Here is a 21,382-nt window from a genome sequence, read left to right as displayed (position 1 = left end):
ATTCTCTCTTCCAGGAAGGACACTTTTTCTAGTGTTTTGTTCAGCCTAGTTTGATGCCTTTTGGTATGCACAACTGAGACAGCATGAAGAAAACTGCACAGTGATTTCTTGGTATCTAATTGCTTTTAAATCCGTGTTTTTTGGAAGAGCTGGACATGTGGCCATGGTAGCTGGGATTTATTACTGACAATGGTGAGAAGAGACCTAATTTGAGGATTTATAGGCTTAAAGTGCTGGGGACAAATTTTGCTGTCATTAACATCCATGCGATTCCATTGATTTCAGCAAGGCTGCATAGAGGAAGAGAAGGGAAAAATTGGCCCTAATTTTTAAATGGAAGTGTGGGCTTGCAGTAATGGCATGGGAACAGAAATCAGATTTGGTGCCTATTCCTAGATTTGTCATTATTATTATATTATTTCTATCACAATAGTATCTAGAGGGCCCAATCAGAATATGTGCTGGGAGCTGTGCAAACACATAGTGACGGACAGTTCCTGCCCCAGGGAGTTGACAATCGAAATGACCAATAGTGACAACGTCTTGCCTGACTTATTGATTAGGTTATTGATTTAGTTTGCCCAAGTAACACTTGTAATTTGGTAGGTTTTTTGCTTTAAGATTCGGCTTGGTATTATTAGTTACTGCTCTGGGAGCCCAAAGGGTGGGGGGGAGGGTGGGCAGAGCAATAAAAACAATAGCACTTAGCAAAAACCTTGTGTAACTGTCAAAGTTTTATTATCACAATGACTAGTTTGAGTAAAACAATTTAAACAAGTGAGATAGTATAACAGTGTGAGAGGGACCAGCCCCATTACCTGTATATACTACTTTATTTTTGAGGAAAGCTTAAAGGATTGAGACAGATTTTGGTTTGTCTTTGGCATGCTGGTGAAGAATTTTAATGGCTGTTCCTCAGACTAGATGTTTTTTCAGCCTTGGTATTTTTTATGCATAGCTTTTATTAAACCATATTTTAAAGGTTTTACCTTTATATTGTTGGGGTGTTCTTATTCTACAGGTTAGTACATTAATTTGATTAAGCTCATTAAAATACGTTAATTGGATTACTGCAGTTAGCTGCAGTTAGGCATTTGCTGATGTCCTCTTTTAAAAATACTTTAAACGGGTAGTAACTGTCTTTTTGCAGTTACCCATCAGCAGTTTGCAACACGTGATTATTACAAAACAATAAACAAAAAGCCTTTTGTCATTTTGTGACTTATGATTACTTTTAGTTTACTGACTTATGCTAACATATTGAGCAACTACTTCTACTTAGGCTGTAAGGCCTTGCACTTATGCTAACTGCTTAAGCTATTTTTATAGGTGTCGGTCTACAGGTATTTTGCGTTTTTGCTACTCATTCCTTAGCCCTTTGCCCTTTATTCTTACTATGTAACTATTATTAGTGCATGGTTATATACTCACTGCCTAGGCTACCAAAGGATGTGAGGGGAAACAGAGGAAAATTGACGTGGTCAGCGTTATACCACAGGTCAGTGACAGAGCTAGGAACAGAATAGAGGTTTAAGTCAGATGTTATAATGCTGGGTGCTATACAAATATCTATACATGAATTAATCTTAGGTAAAATCTGTAACTCTGCAGAAACCAAGAAGTTACACAGAGGCTGAATCTGCTTAGTTCAGCTATGCATAGGGTTCTTTTGCTGTCAGCTGACTTTAGTATCTGGTTCCGTCAGTCTGCATTGTACTCTCACATGCTACAGCAATGGGCACACAACAAACCCTTAAATAACTGATTTCAGAGTAGCAGCTGTGTTAGTCTGTATTCGCAAAAAGAAAAGGAGTACTTGTGGCACCTTAGAGACTAACAAATTTATTAGAGCATAAGCTTTCGTGAGCTACAGCTCACTTCATCGGATGCATCCGATGAAGTGAGCTGTAGCTCACGAAAGCTTATGCTCTAATAAATTTGTTAGTCTCTAAGGTGCCACAAGTACTCCTTAAATAACTGAGCTACCTATTCCATATCATGAGTGCTGTGTAAGGACTAATGAACCAAATCTTTAATGGCAAGCCACGGCTTCTATCGAATGTAGTGTTCTCCTTGCAGGGCTTTATTATAGCGGTTTCCAAATCAATCAGAAAGGGAGAGAAAGGATGGTTCAGTGGTTGGTGTGCTAGTCTGGAATGTGGGAGACCCAGCTTCAACTTCCTGATCTGACACAGCCTTCCTTTGTGATGTTGGGCAAGTTGCTTAATCTCTCTGTGCCTTGGTTCTCCATCTGGAAAATGGGGATAAGAGCACTGTCTTACCTCTGAAGGTAAATATCTTCAAGATTGTAAGATGCTCTGATACTTCACCTGAAGTATCAGGAATAAAAAGGGGGGAGAAATACCTACCTGGAATTAGAGAACAGGTAAAACCTTCACTGGCCCAGCTTATTGAAATGACAACTGCCCCAGATGTGTGGTACTGGTGGCCAGAGCCTGCCTGCAACAAAATCAGGAAATGAACAAGATGTGCAGAAGGGGCAGCAAACTAGGGCCTGATCCAAACTCACTGAAGTCAATGGCAGTCTCTCTCTTGGCTTCAGAGCTGGCCCACAGAGAGTAAAGGGGATAGTAGAAGCCATTCTAACCTGGTTGGCCTAGGGCCTATTTGCAGAATCATTATATAGAAGCATTACACACTAGTGGTCCCTAGGGGAATTTTGCATAGTTGCTACTTAGAGGGCATTAGCCATTTCAAGCCATTCTGCCCAGAGCCCACAGAGCCCACTGACTTGGTCTCTCTGCACAGGGTTGTAATGGGATCTCTCCATCTGCTTTTATCCAGGTTACTGACATTTAAAGCAATTGCCCAGCTTTTCATCCTGGGCTGCACTTGGAGTCTTGGTCTGTTGCAAACAAAAGCAGCAGCCATGGTCATGGCGTATTTATTCACCATCATCAACAGCCTGCAGGGAGCCTTCATCTTCCTGGTGCACTGTCTCCTCAATCAGCAGGTAAAGCCAATGCCCTGTTACCTGTTCAGCTCCCTTAATGTCCAGCCAGCAGAGCTTCTTTGTTCACATTTGTCTTGGTTTCATTCTTTTCAGGTCTTGTGTGCCTATTGCTCCTTTCCCTACTTTGAGATTCAGCCTTTCTCCTCCAATCTCTTTTCTCCTGCAGTTTGCATTGTGCTGTTTTCATAGATTCACAGGGTTGGTTTTTTTTAAGTCCAGGAGAGACCATGTCTATATAACAACAACAGCCCCTGGTGGGTGGGATCGAACCTAGGACCTCGGGAGCTAAATGCATGAGCCTCTACTGCGTGGGCCAAAAGCCACATGCCTCTTAGTTAAGGCTCATCAATCTCATTAATCTGTGTCACTAGAGGGGGACAGAGTGCCACACCAAGCAGGCATGGGTTACATCTACACGAGAGACCTTACACGGGCACAGCTGTACCTATGCAGCTGCGCCACTGTAAGATCTCTCGTGTAGCTGCTCTATGCCGACGGGGGAGAGCTCTCCCACCGACATAGCACTGCGCACACTGCCACTTACACCAGTGAAATTATGTCACTGAGGCGTGTGTTTTTTTTCACACCCCTGAGTGACATACATTTTGCTGACATAAGCGGTAGTGTAGACATGGCCTGTGTAACGAAGGTCATAGAATTTCCCCAGGTAATTTCCCATAAAATTTCCCCAGGTAATTCCTGCAGCAAGCCCATTAACATGTAGTTTGGTGGGAGCTGTATCAACTTGCATTTCCTAGGCTAAATTTCTATCCACAAGTACTCCTTTTCTTTTTATCCAGACTTTGCAACCTGATGAAGTCAGTGATGTTACCTGGGTGTGACTGAAGTCAGAATTTGTCTCATTGCAACTAGGGGACTGAGGGCCGCTCCTCCCCCTTCCCTTTACATGTGGGAATTCACAGCAGGGAAGATGGTCATAAGAATTTCAGTTCTTTGCTCTGTTCAGATTTAGGACCGAGTGGTGTAAAACTGTCCGAGCTTCTCATGGGGCATTGGTTAGATGCGCCAGTGAGCATGTTCCTTATTTTTGTAGGTGAGAGAGGAGTACAAGAGATGGATCAGAAGGATTGAAACATCCAGAACCAAGTCTCAGACTTCCGGGCTATCTATGTCAGCTGTCACTGTCACCACCAGAACTGTAAGTGGTGCTGATCTCTTTTCCAATACCGGCCTGGGGGACACATCCATCAAACAGGGTCTAGTTTTAGCAGACTCACTGCTATGTAGCTATCTACCGTATCGAATGGCCAAAATTATTATAGGCCAACCCAACAATATCTACTTACTCTATATCTATCTCCATCTACTCTAGCAATAATAAACAGATGCCTGTTGTATCTTCTGTATTTATTGGCTGTATATGAGAGAGGGTTGGTGGGACTGAGGTATCAAAGCTGGTTCTGTGGAAAAACTGGGTTATTTTTAATTTTCCTTCTGTCTGGTTATCTTTAGCTGCTGGGTTTATACTACTGGATTGTATTTAGTGATTGTTTAAGGCACCTTGAGAATAGAATGGGTGCCCTTTTATTTTCTATCAATTAGAATAATTATAACAATAATTCCTAGCTCTCTTATAGCGCTTTTTATCTGTAGATCTCAAAGCTGGTCAGTGTAATTATTCCTATTCTACATAAGGGAAACTGAGGCACAGAGGGGGCACAACTTGTTGGAGGTTACCCATCAAACCAGTTTCAGAAATTGAACAAACCCAGGTCTCGAATCCCAGCCCAGTGCCCTATTCACTAGGCAACACTGACTCCCCTTAAATATCTAGATGTATCTATTAATACATATCTTTCTACTTTTTCCAATGATGCTTTTCTAGTGGGCCTATCATTATGGTATGTAGCTTGCTTTGACTGGCACCTTGTTGTAGTCCAGCTGAGAACAGTATTGAGAGTATTCGCTACTGGGTATTTGTCACATCAAGACTTGGGGGAATCCCATGTGCCCATGGATCCTGTTCTGACCAGCAGATAAATCATTTTTAATAGCACCTTCTCTCCACATTTCCTTCCCTGGGTTCTCTTGTGAGCTCTGTGGATCTCTCAGCGTGCCGTGGGCAGACACCAGCTTTCAAAACATCGTGACCTAAATTACTGGATCAGGATCGTTTTCTGAGCAAGACTGGGGCTGAAACTTCATTAGTGCAGATGGACTGGCCCCAGTGAGGAGACAGCACTGCAAGGAATTTCTCCTGGTTCCTTTCCCCCTAGGGGGAAAGAATCCAGGAACTTTGTCTACTGCCTTCCAGAGAGAGTCCCCCTTTTCAACATTAAACACTCAGGTAGGCTTGACCATGTCATCACATCTTTGCTTTCTTTCCAGGAATGGGAAAAGTCCTCTTGAAAAAGTGGAGTCTACTACTGCATGTGGGGGAAAATAAAGCCCTGCTCCATTCCCAGCACCAGAAGTCCCCTTTTTTACCGAGAAGAGGAAGCTGCTTATCTCCAGTATCCTCTAATAGCTGCTACTGTATGGCTTATCCTTGTATGGGGAAGGGGAAGGCTGTGTTTCACATGTTTAACTATTTTAGTACCTTTGACTTCACCCAAGTGGTTTCCATCTTCACCCTGAAGTCTTGAGTGAGGGCCTGATTCTGCTCCAGTTGAAGTCAACTGGAATTTTCCCATTAATTTCAGTGGGAGCGGGATTGCGAACAGAGAGCCAAAGAATTGGCAAATCTGTCCCGTTAATAAAAGGTGGAAAAAAAGATTTAATTTTGCTCTCCTTCCCCCAAACCCTAAGGCTTGGCATTTCCCAGCCTGGGAGAACTTGGGCCAGCTTCTCATCTCAGTTTCGACTGCTACAAATCCAGAATTACTGAAAGTCAGTGGAGTTACTCTGGATTCACACCAAGATAGCTGCAAGCAGAATGTGGCCTCTTGTGTTTCTTTCTTTCTGTTGTGCTTGACATTGAATCGAGAACTGTGAGGTTGGCGTACCTGTTCCTGTTCAGCATTAATAGCCAGGCAAGACCCTCAACCAATATGGAACTGCTTAGCATCTGCTTAGGATTTAGCCAATGTTGAAATGAGGCCATGTCTTCCCTCAGATTACTGCCAGCTGGATGGACATTTGTGTAGATGAACTCAGTGAGGATGCAAAATACAGAAACAATCCTGTGTTAGAGAGTCAAAATCCATCTCCATTTAAGTGTAAAAGCTCCCCGGATATGACAGCTTCTTATAAACATCCAAAATCCTTATTAGAGCTGAGTGGAGAATGTACAGCTAGTAATTTGCTCCTCAAATTTTGCCTCTGTTTCTGTTTGTGAAAAATTATATTTTTATTACTTCTAAGCTTTGGAAAAGCACAAGAGGCCTCAGAGGCAAAATGAGATGTTTGCTGTGGGGAATATTGAGGAGTTCTGACTTGCACCCCATAATGCTTTACAGAAATATGCTTATGAGTGTAAATATGACATAACTGGAATATGTTTTATGATAGTGTCATAAATATAAAGGGAAGGGTAACCACCGTTCTGTATACAGTGCTATAAAATCCCTCCTGGCCAGCGGCAAAACCCTTTCACCTGTAAAGGGTTAAGAAGCTACGGTAACCTCGCTGGCACCTGACAAAAATAACCAATGAGGGGACAAGATACTTTCAAATCTGGAGTGCGGGGGGGGGGGGGGGAACAAAGGGTTTGGCTGTCTGTGTAATGCTTTTGCCGGGAACAGTTCAGGAATGTAAGCCTTACAACTCCTGTAAAGTTAGTAAGTAATTTAGCTAGAAAATGCGTTAGATTTTCTTTTGTTTAATGGCTGGTAAAATAAGCTGTGCTGGAGGGAATGTATATTTTTGTAACTTAAGGTTTTGCCTAGAGGGATTCTCTGTGTTTTGAATCTGATTACCCTGTAAGGTATTTACCATCCTGATTTTACAGAGGTGATTCTTTTATCTTTTCTTTAATTAAAATTCTTCTTTTAAGAACCTGATTGATTTTTCATTGTTCTTAAGATCCAAGGGTTTGGGTCTGTGTTCACCTGTACCAATTGGTGAGGATTATTATCAAGCCTTCTCCAGGAAAGGGGGTGTAGGGCTTGGGGGGATATTTTGGGGGAAGACGTCTCCAAGTGGGCTCTTTCCCTGTTCTTTGTTTAAAACGCTTGGTGGTGGCAAAATACTGTTCGAGGACAAGGCAAAGTTTGTACCTTTGGGAAGTTTTTAACCTAAGCTGGTAAGAATAAGCTTAGGGGTCTTTCATGCAGGTCCCCACATCTGTACCCTAGAGTTCAGAGTGGGGAGGGAAACTTGACAGCTAGATATGCCATGTAACATATCTTTGCAAAGGTTATGATCTACTGAATATAGTCATCCTATTTGTATGCATGTATCATTTTTATATCTGAAATTATGAACGCTGGCTCTATGCTTGTATTTAAAGTGTAGGAAGCACATAAGGCAGATTTGATCACCATAGTGTGAAGGGGTTATTCAATTAATTGGGAGTACTTAACTAGGAATGGACTTTGGGAGACGCCAATCCACATCTGAGCTTTCCTGGGAATGTTCAAACTAACATGTAAACAATGGCGTTGGCCTGCAAAAAGCTGAATCATTCATAGACATGTGACTGGCCCAGATGGCTACAGACTCCATCTTGTTGCTGTGATTTTGCATAGAAGAACAAAGGGGCTTCCGCCCACAAGAGAGAGAATATAAAAAGCCCTAAAAACCCCTCCATTTTCTCTTCAGCTGGCCTAAGAGATGGCCTCTCCACCCGAAAGAGATGCTTGAAAGAAACTGGAACAAAGGACAGTAACTACGGGGATGTGAGTGATTGCTGGACCCAGACTAGAAAGGAGTCTAGTCTGTGAAAGAAACTTATTGGAACATCTCTGAAGGTGAGATTTACCTGCATTTAGTTTCCTACTGTATTAGGCTTAGATTTGCATGTTTTTGTTTTATTTTGCTTGGTAATTTACTTTATTCTGTCTGTTATTAATTGGAACCACTTAAATCCTACTTTTTATACTTAATAAAATCACTCTTTGCTTATTAATTGACCAGAGTTAGTAAGTAATTCCTTAGGGAGCAAATAGCTGTGCATATCTCTCTATCAGTGTTATAGAGGGTGAACGATTTGAGTTTACCCTGTATAAGCTTTATACAGAGTAAAATGGATTTATTTGGGGTTTGGATCCCATTGGGAACTGGATGTCTGGGTGCTAGAGACAACAGCATTTCTTAAGCTGTTTTCAGTTAAGTCTGCAGCTTGTGGGGGACGTGGTTCAGACTTGGGTCTGTGTTTGTAGCAGGCTAGTGTGTCTGGCTCAACAAGACAGGGTACTGAAGTCCCAAGCTGCCAGGGAAAATGGGCTCAGAGGTAGTCTCAGCACATCAGATGGTAGTCCCAAGGGGGTCTCTGTGACCCAACCTGTCACAGGGGTATAAAGGGGTGTTGCAGATGCGGGATACTGTGGAGGAACTATTTGTGTGGGTAGGGTTCCATGGGCGGGGGAGGGAAATATGTGGTGTTGTAGGAGGGGTTGTGTGGGGGATGTTGTGATAATTGGGCCTACAAATGTACCCTTATTGTGAGCTCAATGTGAAAAGTGAGGGAAAGTTCATAGTCTCACAATATCCTGTGACAACAAAGTTGAAAATGGGTGACAGACTGAATTAGTCCAAACAAAAAGACTTCCTATTGTAACTCCAGGACTGTGCCTTGTTTACCAAGAATGATCTTAACAGAGTGTGAGGCAGGAAATTGATGAACTAAAATTAAGCCTACATGGTGGCCAAAGGAACGAGGGGATGGGCTGTTCCACCCATCGCCCCTTTTAGAGCCCTTAAAGAAAGTTTGGGGAGAAAAATTTGGCTCCTGAAGTGAGCTTCATTATTTGCCACCCACACCGTCTTCTGGGAGCCCAGGCCTTCTTCGTCCTAATCCTGAGGTGTCCTGACCAGACCGGGCCAGAGAGAGGGACCTGGACGATGTCACCACTTTCACCAGCTCTGGCTGAATCCCTGACACCAGCTGAGATGTGAGACTCTCCCTTCCACCCCTCCTTGTGTCCTTTTCCTTGGCCTTATTTCTTCTGTTTCTTGTATCTCTCGCTCTCTCTCTCTCTCTCTCTCTCCTTTTGCCTTCTGGCGAATAAATGTCTGGCTTAGCCGGCCAAGCTTGTATATTTTGCAACACTGTTGTAAACCTGTGACCAGAAAGAGGCAGCTAAATCAATGCCCTAAACAGCCTGATGCCACTACAAGTTTGCCAGGCCTTGGAGATCAGACCATGCACTATGCCTGTTTTTCCAACAGGGACATTGCGAGCGAGAGTCAACCCCAGAGAAAGAAGCTGCATTTTCCATCTTTGCTGTTCTTTTCTCTCCCCTTTTGTGTGTGTTTGTCTCCTTAGGAAACAGGATTGGACTTAAAAAACAGCTCCAGCCCATCTCAGTGAAGGCCTTGTCTACACTACGCGCTAAATCGGCGCTGCTGCGATCGATGCAGTGGCATTGATTTAGCGGGTCCGGTGAAGATGCGATAAGTCAATGTGAGAGAGCTCTCCCCTTGACTTAATTAACCCACTCAACAATAGGCAGAAGCTACATCGATGGGAGATGCTCTCCCTTTGACATAGCGTGCTGAAGACACCACATTAAGTCGATATAAGTTATATCAACTTCAGTTATGTAACTGACATAGCTTAAGTAGTGTAACTTACATCGACTTGTAGCGTTAGTGCAGGCTGGGCCTTCTTCTCTTTTCCCCAAAAAGGACCATCTTTGATACTAGCTAAGGGACTGTCAAACAAGGACTTAAGTACTCTCTCCAAGGAAAGGGAACAAGGGATGCTGTTAAAAAGCAAACCTTACTGAATACTTTTCATTTCAGATGCTTTAAATGTTTTTCCTTTTTTCTGTATCTCTAATACAATGTTAAGAAGGATTTTTAATGGTGTTTCAGAGTAGCAGCCATGTTAGTCTGTATTTGCAAAAAGAAAAGGAGTACTTGTGGCACCTTAGAGACTAACAAATTTTTTTGAGCATAAGCTTTCGTGAGCTACAGCTCACTTCATCGGATGCATTCAGTGGATCAAATGCTCAAATTTGTTAGTCTCTAAGGTGCCACAAGTCCTCCTTTTGCCATTGGAACTAAGCAGGCTGAATATCTCTGCATATCAAACCTGGTTTAAAACTGTTTCATGTTGGACGTGATTGGGTTATGTTAACAGCTTTGGCTCAGAAAGTCCATGTAAATTAATACAATTCAGGGGGAGTGGTGTGGAGTGGGAGGGAAATTCCATGGGAGTATTCAGAGGGTGCTATGTGGGAATTGTAGCGGGAGCAGGGATGGGTTGCAGTAGAGGAAAGTGGTGGAGGATTGCTGTACAGGTGTTGAGGTGAATGAGACATCGGGGACACTGTGACACTGAGCCAGGAAGGGTTAAGCAACTTGCAGGCTAAATGACCCAAATTTGACCTTTTAAAGACATATTGGGAAAGGATGTTGTCATAAATATAAAGGGAAGGGTAAACGCCTTTAAAATCCCTCCTGGCCAGAGGAAAAACCCTTTCACCTGTAAAGGGTTAAGAAGCTAGGATAACCACGCTTGGCACCTGACCAAAATGACCAGTGAGGAGACAAGATACTTTCAAAAGCTGGGGGGAGGGAGAAACAAAGCCTCTCTCTCTCTCTGTCTGTGTGATGCTTTTACTGGGGACAGAACAGGAATGGAGTCTTACAACTTAGTAAATGATCTAGCTAGAGATGCGTTAGATTCTGTTTTCTTTAAATGGCTGAGAAAATAAGCTGTGCTGAATGGAATGTAGATTCCTGGTTTTGTGTCTTTTTGTAACTTAAGGTTTTGCCTAGAGGGATTCTGTATGTTTTTTTAATCTAATTACCCTGTAAGGTATTTACCATCCTGATTTTACAGAGGTGATTCTTTTTACTTTTTCTTCTATTAAAATTCTTCTTTTAAGAACCTGATTGTTTTTTCATTGTTTTAAGATCCAAGGGTTTGGGTCTGTGTTCACCTATGCAAATTGGTGAGGATTTTTATCAAACCTTCCCCAGGAAAGGGGGTGTAGGGTTTGGGAGGATTTTGTGGGGAAAGACGTTTCCAAACGGGCTCTTTCCCAGTTATATATCTGTTAGATGTTTGGTGGTGGCAGCATTAAAGTACAAGGGCAAACGGTAAAATAGTTTGTACCTTTGGGAAGTTTTAACCTAAGCTGGTAAAAATAAGCTTGCAGAGGTTTTCATGCAGGTCCCCACATCTGTACCCTAGAGTTCAGAGTGGGGAAGGAACCTTGACAGATGTAAATAGCAATTAGGGCTATTCCTTATAAATAGCTAGCAAAGCCATGTTAGATAGACGAGAGCTTTGAAATGTAGACTTGTATTGTTAAAGAATTGGAAGAAGATAGTGATTGTAGTAGTCTATGTTTACCTATATCTAGTTAGAATTTAACAATGTAACCAGATGTTTCCTGTCTGTCACTGTGTTCCATTGATTCAAAGACCAGAAGGGAATATTAACATTTAGATGAACTGTGAATGTGGTAATATTGTCTTCATTCCTATTTGAAGTATGTAATAAACTCCCTGTAATCGGCGGGAGATGGGTAGTTGCCTTATGCTAATTCATGTAGCTAATTACCGGTGATGCTTACGAAACAGGATGTTACTTCAAAGCCAAAATGCTTCCCCTATTATTCACCTGCTGTCAAGAGGCTGCTAGAGAACTATAAAAAGGACTTTTGGGCCCTGATCCTGTTATCTCAGATCTGCTTAACCTTCATCAATCTCAGTGTGGCCCCCCCGCTACCCTGGTCAAAGGCACCATGAGGCTTGTAGGGTGGAGAGTGGAGGTATGGGGGGTCATGAGGTTTGTGTGGTAGGGAGAGGGGTATTGGGGCAGTGGGTACCATGGGAGGCCGTTATGGGAATGGGATGTTGCTGGAGAGAGCTGTCCTGTGGGGGTGTGGTAAGAGAGAGTGGGGGTTGTTGTGGGATGGGTCTACCATGGGTGTAGTTCTGGGGTGTCATAGAGGAGGGGAGAGTGCAAGATCATGTTCCCCATATAGGTCATCAGAGATTTTTGCTGAGCTTTGTGCATAGGGTAGCCTAACGGGGAGTCTATGGCTCCCCTGCCACTACAGAACCAACCTGCTCCCACACACTGTAGGCATTCCCCTAGAGCCCAAGGAGAATGTTTAAACAGAAGCTACTAAAATTAGGCATTTCTAAATAAGCAGATCACTTGCATACAAGAGTTTTAAAAGAGCTGGCTGAGAACCTTTCGGACTGTTAATGTTGATTTTTAAAAAAGTCTTGGACATTGGGGAACTTCCAGAAGACTGGAAAAAAGCTAAGGTTGTGCCAATTTCTTAAAAGGGTAAATGGGATAACCTGGTTAATTATAGGCCTATCAGCTTGCTATCAGTCCAGGGCAAGATAATGGAGTGGCTTATATGGGACTCAATTAATAATGAATTAAGAGGGCAATATAATTAATAAAAATCAATATGGATTGATGGAAAATAGATCCTGTCAAACTAACTTGGTATCTTTTTTTGTGAGATTACAAGGTAATAGTGCTGATGTAATGTACTTAGATGTCTGTGAGGCATTTGACTTGGTGCCATGTGAGATTTTAATTTAAAAAAACTCTAGAATGATATAAAATGAACATGGCACACATTAAATAGATTAAAATCTGGCTAATTGATCAGTCTGAATATGTAACTGTAAATAGGGAATTGTCATCTGTTTCCAGTGGGATCCTGTAGGGATCAGTTCATGGCCTGACGCTATTTAACATTTGTATCAATAATCTGTAAGAAAACATAAAGTCATCACAGAAAAAGTTTGTAGCTCCCATAAAAATTTGGAGAGTAGCATATAACAAAGTGGACAAGTTGTTGACACATTGGATGGCTTGGTAAACTAGGTGCAAGAAAACAATATGCATTTTAATATGGCTAAATGTAAATGTATTCATCTGGGAGCAAAGAACGTAGGCCATACTTATAGCATGGGAGACTCTGTCCTAGGAAATTGTGACATTTGGAGGTCATGGGGATAATCAGCTGAAAATGAACTCTCTATGATGCTGTGGCCAAAAGAGCTAATGTGATCCTGGGATGCACAAACAGGGGAATCTCATGTGGAACAGAGTGATTGTTTTGCCTGTGAATTTGGCACTGGTGTGACTGCTGCTGGAATCCTGTGTCCAGTTCTGGTTCCCACACTTCAAGAAGGATGTTGATAAATGGGAGAGGGCTCAGAGAAGAGCCATGAGAATGATTAAAGGCTTAGAAAACATGCCTTTATAGTGATTAAACTCAAAGAGTTCAATCTATTTAGTTTAACAAATAGAAGATTAAAGGGTGACTCAATCACAGTCTATAAAGTACCTACATAGAGAACAAATATTTAATAAGTGGGCTCTTTATTGTAGCAAAGAAAGGTATAACACAATCCAATGGTTGAAAGCTGAAGCTAGACAAATTCAGACTGGAAATAAGGCATACATTTTTTAATAGTGAGAGTAATTAATCATTGGAACAATTTACCAAGAGTTCTGGTGGATTCTCCCTCACTGACAATTTTTAAATTAAACAGGATGTTTTTTTGAAAGATCTGCCCTCGTGCCAACAGGAATTAATTCAGGGCAATTCTCTGGCCTGTGTTATCCAGGAGCTCACAGTGGATGATGACAATGGACCCTTCTGGCCTTGGAAGCTATTGGGCCTGTCACTGCACCGCTACCTGGAGGGGGAAGGGAGGGAACGTTTGATCAAGATACAGCGTGTGAAGCTGCATGGGGCATGAGCGCCAGCAAGGGCACCAGGTGGGGAGGTGGGAGGAGCTGAGAGATAAATCCCGCCTTTTGAGCCAAGGACAAATTAGCTTCTTGATAAACCTTGACTGACTGGTAGGTGGAGCAAAGAGGTGGAGTAGCAGGAGGGGTAGCCAATGGGATTGGTAAGAATGAAGTGCCTTCCCCCCTCCTTCACTCTAGTGAGCCCTGCCCACTAATCATAGGAAGGATCATGACTGGTAGAGAGTGGGACGGAGATGGGCAGGGCTCACAGCCTATGGGCTGTCGAGTGTGGGAAGGCGTGTTGCCGAGGTGATGGGGGAGGCGGGCCTTGTATCCTCACCCTGGGGGAATTGGAAGCCCGGGAGGGATTGGCTCCCAGGGCCCATCGCTTTTAAAACGAAGTGGGCGCGTCCCACGCGAACAAAGAGGAAGCCGAAGGGAAGTTGGGTAGCGGCAGGAGCTATAAACCCTTCCTCTTTCCAGGGCATCCAATAGACTAACTGAAAAGAAATGATTGACAGCCAGAATCACCTATGCAGTGTAGGGTGGTGTTGGAGTGGCAGGCGGATGGCCAATGGCAGTGACAGGCCTGAGCTACCCTTTACAGCTCCACACCCCTCCCCCCACAGGCATGGAACTTTGAAGTGAATCCACCTTGGCAAACTGTGGGGAGACCCTGATTGGCAGAGCTCAGGAGACGGACAAGCTGTCTCAGCCTATGGGGCGTCGAGTAGCGGGAAGGCTCGAAGCGCCTTGCTGAGGTGAGCGGGTTATAGCGGCTCTGGGGCTACTGTGATGTGTGGAGGGGAGTCCATGTTCCTGCAAGCAATGCTGGGGCTGGGGGGGGCAGGGCCACAGGCCCGCGGGGGCAGAAACAGTGCTAAGGGGTGTGTGGGAATGGAGCTAGAGGGGAAACGCACGGTCCCGAGAGTGTGTGTGTGTGGGGGGGGGGGGGGAGCCGTGCTGAGGGGTCTCACGGTCCCGAGTGTGTGTGTGAGGGGGGAGCCGTGCTGAGGGGTCTCACGGTCCCGAGTGTGTGTGTGGGGGGAGCCATGCTGAGGGGTCTCACGGTCCCGAGTGTGTGTGTGGGGGGAGCCATGCTGAGGGGTCTCACGGTCCCGAGTGTGCGTGTGGGGGGGGGGGGAGAGCCGTGCTGAGGGGTCTCACGGTCCCAAGTGTGTGTGTGGGGGGAGCCGTGCTGAGGGGTCTCACGGTCCCGAGTGTGTTTGTGTGTGGGGGGGGAGCCGTGCTGAGGGGTCTCACGGTCCCGAGTGTGTGTGGGGGGGGAAGGAGCCGTGCTGAGGGGTCTCACGGTCCTGAGTGTGTGTGTGTGGGGGGGGGAGCCGTGCTGAGGGGTCTCACGGTCCCGTGTGTGTGGGGGGGGGAGAGCCGTGCTGAGGGGTCTCACGGTCCCGAGTGTGTGTGTGGGGGGGAGCCGTGCTGAGGGGTCTCACGGTCCTGAGTGTGTGTGTGTGGGGGGGGAGCCGTGCTGAGGGGTCTCACGGTCCCGTGTGTGTGTGTGGGGGGGAGAGCCATGCTGAGGGGTCTCACGGTCCCGAGTGTGTGTGTGGGGGGGAGCCGTGCTGAGGGGTCTCACGGTCCCGAGTGGGGGGGAGCTGTGCTGAGGGGTCATGCGGTCTCAAGGGTGGGGAGGAGCAGTGCTGAGGTGTCAGGCGGTTCTGAGTTGTGGGGGAGCAGTACTGAGGAGACGCATGGTCCTGAGTGGGGGAGGGTTCAGTGCTAAGAGGTCAGGTGGTCCTGAGTTGAGGGGGGAGCAGTGCTGAGGGGGGCACATGGACCCAAATGGGGGGGCAGTGCTGTGGGGTCAAGCAGTCCTGAGTTGGGGGGCAGCAGTGCTGAGGGGAAGCACATGAGGGGTGGGATACAGTCTGGACAGGAGCATTACGGGTGGTAGGGAGACACTGTCCTGGGTGGGGATGAGCAGTAAGAAGGCTGCTGTGCTGGGTGAGGTGAGACATGCTGGGTGGGGAACTGACAGTCCTGGGAGTTCTTTGCTGGGTGTGGGGAGCTCACCATCCCTGGAGGATTCCCAAAGCTGGCGGAGGGTGGGTAATGGGGGAGAGAAGCTGTTGCACCCTGAATCTCAAGTCTTCAGGCTGTTACAAGCCATGATCTTACACCTCCATTTCTAAAAGCATGGAGAGGCACAATGGACTAGCTGGCAGGCAGGTGTCCTCTCAATTGTTCTTCATTATCTCAGTTTTCATTTTAAAAAAAGGTAAGTTTCTAGCGCTCATGTTTGTGAAGAAAAGCTTTAAAATGTGACCTGAGTTTAATGGCTGCAGAGACTTCTGCCTACGTCTGCAGACAGCCTGAAACAATAGCCCTGAGACCCGGGAGAATTGCCTTAAGTGTAGCTGATGCAGCAGTATCTGCCAGTAGTTCTGAGGGGAGGAACTGCTCCATTCATTTCAACAGGTTTCAGAGTAGCAGCCGTGTTAGTCTGTATTCGCAAAAAGAAAAGGAGTACTTGTGGCACCTTAGAGACTAACAAATTTATTAGAGCATAAGCTTTCGTGAGCTACAGCTCACTTCATCGGATGCATTTGGTGGAAAAAACAGAGGAGAGATTTATATACACACACACAGAGAACATGAAACAATGGGTTTATCATACACACTGTAAGGAGAGTGATCACTTAAGATAAGCCATCACCAACAGCGGCGGGGGGGGGGGGGGGGGAAGGAGGAAAACCTTTCATGGTGACAAGCAGGTAGGCTAATTCCAGCAGTTAACAAGAATATCAGAGGAACAGTGGGGGGTGGGGTGGGAGGGAGAAATACCATGGGGAAATAGTTTTACTTTGTGTAATGACTCATCCATTCCCAGTCTCTATTCAAGCCTAAGTTAATTGTATCCAGTTTGCAAATTAATTCCAATTCAGCAGTCTCTCGTTGGAGTCTGTTTTTGAAGCTTTTTTGTTGAAGTATAGCCACTCTTAGGTCTGTGATCGAGTGACCAGAGAGATTGAAGTGTTCTCCAACTGGTTTTTGAATGTTATAATTCTTGACGTCTGATTTGTGTCCATTCATTCTTTTACGTAGAGACTATCCAGTTTGGCCAATGTACATTAAAGAACCAACCTTCCACACAAACTTCCTCGTGGCTGGACTTTACAAAAACTAGACAAGCCATTTACAAAACACACTTTGATTCTCTACAAAAGAAAAAGGACACTAAGCTATCTAAACTACTATGTGCCACAAGGGGCCACAACAATGGTTCCTGTAACCCACCCAGCAATATTGTTAATCTATCCAACTATACTCTTAGCCCAGCGGAAGAATCTGTCCTATCTCGGGGCCTCTCCTTTTGCCCCTCCACCCCCACGAACATGATACAGTTCTGTGGTGACCTAGAATCCTATTTTCGACGTCTCAGACTCAAGGAATATTTCCAACACACCTCTGACCAACATATTAACCCACAGAGACCTTCCTGCCAACACTACAAAAAGAAGGATTCTGGGTGGACTCCTCCTGAAGGTCGAAACAGCAGCCTGGATTTCTACATAGACTGCTTCCGCCGACGTGCACGAGCTGAAATTGTGGAAAAGCAGCATCGCTTACCCCATAACCTCAGCCATGCAGAACACAGTGCCATCCACAGCCTCAGAAACAACTCTGACATCATAATCAAAAAGGCTGACAAAGGAGGTGCTGTCGTCATCATGAATAGGTCGGAGTATGAACAAGAGGCTACTAGGCAGCTCTCCAACACCACTTTCTACAAGCCATTACCCTCTGATCCCACTGAGAGTTACCAAAAGAAACTACAGCATTTGCTCAAGAAACTCCCTGAAAAAGCACAAGAACAAATCCGCACAGACACACCCCTAGAACCCCGACCTGGGATATTCTATCTGCTACCCAAGATCCATAAACCTGGAAATCCTGGACGCCCCATCATCTCAGGCATTGGCACCCTGACAGCAGGATTGTCTGGCTATGTAGACTCCCTCCTCAGGCCCTTCGTTACCAGCACTCCCAGCTATCTTCGAGACACCACCGATTTCCTGAGGAAACTACAGTCCATTGGTGATCTTCCTAAAAACACCATCCTAGCCACTATGGATGTAGAAGCCCTCTACACCAACATTCCACACAAAGATGGACTACAAGCTGTCAGGAACAGTATCCCCGATACTGTCACGGCTAACCTGGTGGCAGAACTTTGTGACTTTGTCCTGACCCATAACTATTTCACATTTGGTGACAATGTATACCTTCAAATCAGCGGCACTGCGATGGGTACCCGCATGGCCCCACAGTATGCCAACATTTTTATGGCTGACTTAGAACAACGCTTCCTCAGCTCTCGTCCCCTAATGCCCCTACTCTACTTGCGCTACATTGATGACATCTTCATCATCTGGACCCATGGAAAAGAAGCTCTTGAGGAATTCCACCATGATTTCAACAGTTTCCATCCCACCATCAACCTCAGCCTGGACCAGTCCACACAAGAGATCCACTTCCTGGACACTACGGTGCTAATAAGCGATGGTCACATAAACACCACCCTATATCGGAAACCTACTGACCGCTATTCCTACCTACATGCCTCTAGCTTTCATCCAGATCATACCACTCGATCCATTGTCTACAGCCAAGCGCTACGATATAACCGCATTTGCTCCAACCCCTCAGACAGAGACAAACACCTACAAGATCTCTATCATGCATTCCTACAACTACAATACCCACCTGCTGAAGTGAAGAAACAGATTGACAGAGCCAGAAGAGTACCCAGAAGTCACCTACTACAGGACAGGCCCAACAAAGAAAACAACAGAACGCCACTAGCCATCACCTTCAGCCCCCAACTAAAACCTCTCCAACGCATCATCAAGGATCTACAACCTATCCTGAAGGACGAGCCATCGCTCTCTCAGATCTTGGGAGACAGACCAGTCCTTGCTTACAGACAGCCCCCCAATCTGAAGCAAATACTCACCAGCAAGCACACACCACACAACAGAACCACTAACCCAGGAACCTATCCTTGCAACAAAGCCCGTTGCCAACTCTGTCCACATATCTATTCAGGGGATACCATCATAGGGCCTAATCACATCAGCCACACTATCAGAGGCTCGTTCACCTGCGCATCTGCCAATGTGATATATGCCATCGTGTGCCAGCAATGCCCCTCTGCCATGTACATTGGCCAAACTGGACCGTCTCTACGTAAAAGAATGAATGGACACAAATCAGACGTCAAGAATTATAACATTCAAAAACCAGTTGGAGAACACTTCAATCTCTCTGGTCACTCGATCACAGCCTAAGAGTGGCTATACTTCAACAAAAAAGCTTCAAAAACAGACTCCAACGAGAGACTGCTGAATTGGAATTAATTTGCAAACTGGATACAATTAACTTAGGCTTGAATAGAGACTGGGAATGGATGAGTCATTACACAAAGTAAAACTATTTCCCCATGGTATTTCTCCCTCCCACCCCACCCCCCACTGTTCCTCTGATATTCTTGTTAACTGCTGGAATTAGCCTACCTTGCTTGTCACCATGAAAGGTTTTCCTCCTTCCCCCCCCTGCTGTTGGTGATGGCTTATCTTAAGTGATCACTCTCCTTACAGTGTGTATGATAAACCCATTGTTTCATGTTCTCTGTGTGTGTGTATATAAATCTCTCCTCTGTTTTTTCCACCAAATGCATCCGATGAAGTGAGCTGTAGCTCACGAAAGCTTATGCTCTAATAAATTTGTTAGTCTCTAAGGTGCCACAAGTACTCCTATTCATTTCAACAGATGCTAACTTCAGTGATTATACTTTCAATGGCAATATTAACTATTTCACTGCTTCTCAGAGCAGTGGAAGAAAAAAGCAGTGAGGATCACATCACAAATATCTATAAAAGCTACTCTAAATGACCTCTCATTTGGGGGAAGTTTTTAACAACACATGGCAAAAGGGGTACAAATGATTTCAATATCTAGAAATGGAAGGCAGAGGTCTACTTTCAAAAGGGGGGAAATGCTGCCTTATACATAGCGATGAACCAGCCATATGTATTTCCAAATCACTTTTGTGTTATTTGACCATCTCTATAGTCATGTAATCAAAGATGTAGTAATGCCTATGCAGGAGTAACCTTAATTTTTAATTTTTCCTGACTTTTGAACACTTAACTGTATATTGATAACACTCTGTTACATCACTTATGGAAAAAATGTCATAGGACCTTTTTCTATTTTTTTTTTTTAAAGAAAAGACATTTCTGGCTAAAAATAGCCAGAGCCTCGCGAACCAGCTGAGCGGCAGCGAACCAGCGGAGCAGCGGGGACAGCAGAGCAGCTCACAGCAGGAGTTTGCCTGGGACTGGTAAGTATCCGAGTGTGTGTGTTTGCTTGCTGAGGAAGTATCCGAGCGTGTGTTTGCTGGGAGGGCAGGGAGAGAGCCTGAGTGAGTGTCTGATTGGCTGCTAGCCTGCAGGGGGCGGGCATTAGGGTGTCTGTGTGTTTGCGTCAGGGAAGCCTGGCTGTTTAAAAATAGCCAGAGCCTCGCGAACCAGCTGAGCGGCAGCGGAGCAGCGGGGACAGCAGGAGTTTGCCTGGGAGTTCGCCTGGAGGGAGCCCAGTGAGGCTTACATCTTGCCAACGTCTCTGAGGAAGCTCATAGTAGGTAGGTGATATGGAAGGGGGGGGTTCAGCTGTTGTGACCTGCACTGGATGTGCCATGTTTGTCTTTCTTCCACAGGACAGAAGCGACTTTGTCTGTACAAAGTGCAAGCTGGTCTCCATATTGGAAGAGAAGATTGAAGGTCTGGAGCAACAGGTAACGACCCTGCGTTGTATACGAGAGACTGAGGATTTTCTGGACCAAACTCAGGATAGGCTTCTAGGGGCACAAAGCTCCAAAGATATAGAGCAGGTTGCACAGAGGGGCCAAGAGGCCAGTGAAGAAGCTTGGCAACATGTGACCTCCAGAAGAGGTAAGCGGAATGTCCGGGTTCCAGTAACACAGACACAGGTAACTAACCGCTTTCATGTTCTCTCCACAGGTACCAATGCGGAGAGTGGACCAGATGATATGTCTGGGGGGAGAAAGCAGAAGGAGACTCCGCTGGTTGGGAGGCATGAGATGCGATGTCCTGAGGTTGGGGGTTCCACGACCACCACTCCCAAGAGGAGAAGGCGGGTGGTGGTGGTCGGGGACTCTCTCCTCCGGGGGACTGAGTCATCTATCTGCCGCCCTGACCGGGAAAACCGAGAAGTCTGCTGCTTGCCAGGGGCTAAGATTCGTGATGTGACGGAGAGACTGCCGAGACTCATCAAGCCCTCGGATCGCTACCCCTTCCTGCTTCTCCACGTGGGCACCAATGATACTGCCAAGAATGACCTTGAGCGGATCACTGCGGACTACGTGGCTCTGGGAAGAAGGATAAAGGAGTTGGAGGCGCAAGTGGTGTTCTCGTCCATCCTCCCCGTGGAAGGAAAAGGCCTGGGTAGGGACCGTCGAATCGTGGAGGTCAACGAATGGCTACGCAGGTGGTGTCGGAGAGAAGGCTTTGGATTCTTTGACCATGGGATGGTGTTCCATGAAGGAGGAGTGCTGG

The 21,382-nt window shown here is 45.4% G+C and overlaps 1 protein-coding gene and 2 long non-coding RNA genes across 13 annotated transcripts in view; all 3 read left to right on the top strand.

Annotated features, from left to right (window-relative positions):
* LOC119845710 (adhesion G protein-coupled receptor E3-like) overlaps positions 1-6,265 on the top strand; it is a 42,143-nt gene extending 35,878 nt beyond the window's left edge. For all 10 annotated transcript variants that reach the window (XM_038378341.2, XM_038378344.2, XM_043506859.1 and 7 more), the window contains 3 exons: positions 2,806-2,974; positions 4,029-4,133; positions 5,324-6,265. In XM_038378341.2, coding sequence (XP_038234269.1) covers positions 2,806-2,974; positions 4,029-4,133; positions 5,324-5,344 — 295 coding nt within the window. In that variant the 3' untranslated portion in view covers positions 5,345-6,265. The remainder of the gene's footprint in view (positions 1-2,805; positions 2,975-4,028; positions 4,134-5,323) is intronic.
* Positions 6,266-7,783: 1,518 nt separating this feature from the next.
* LOC119845712 lies at positions 7,784-20,093 on the top strand. The gene is made up of 3 exons (XR_005289696.1): positions 7,784-7,845; positions 14,411-14,542; positions 20,034-20,093. It is a non-coding gene; the product is annotated as an uncharacterized LOC119845712 (long non-coding RNA).
* A 34-nt stretch (positions 20,094-20,127) lies between these two features.
* The window catches only part of LOC122458381, a 60,186-nt gene continuing 58,931 nt past the window's right edge, over positions 20,128-21,382 (top strand). The window contains exon 1 of one of the 2 annotated variants that reach the window (XR_006278405.1): positions 20,128-20,148. This is a non-coding gene — a long non-coding RNA (uncharacterized LOC122458381). The remainder of the gene's footprint in view (positions 20,149-21,382) is intronic. The other variant, XR_006278406.1, reaches the window with a different exon arrangement.

This window comes from Dermochelys coriacea, chromosome 20 (genome assembly GCF_009764565.3).
Source record: "Dermochelys coriacea isolate rDerCor1 chromosome 20, rDerCor1.pri.v4, whole genome shotgun sequence".
Classification (NCBI taxonomy): Eukaryota; Metazoa; Chordata; order Testudines; family Dermochelyidae; genus Dermochelys; species Dermochelys coriacea.
The sequence above is the reverse complement of the archived record's forward strand: the minus strand, read 5'-3'. Positions and strand labels throughout refer to the sequence as shown.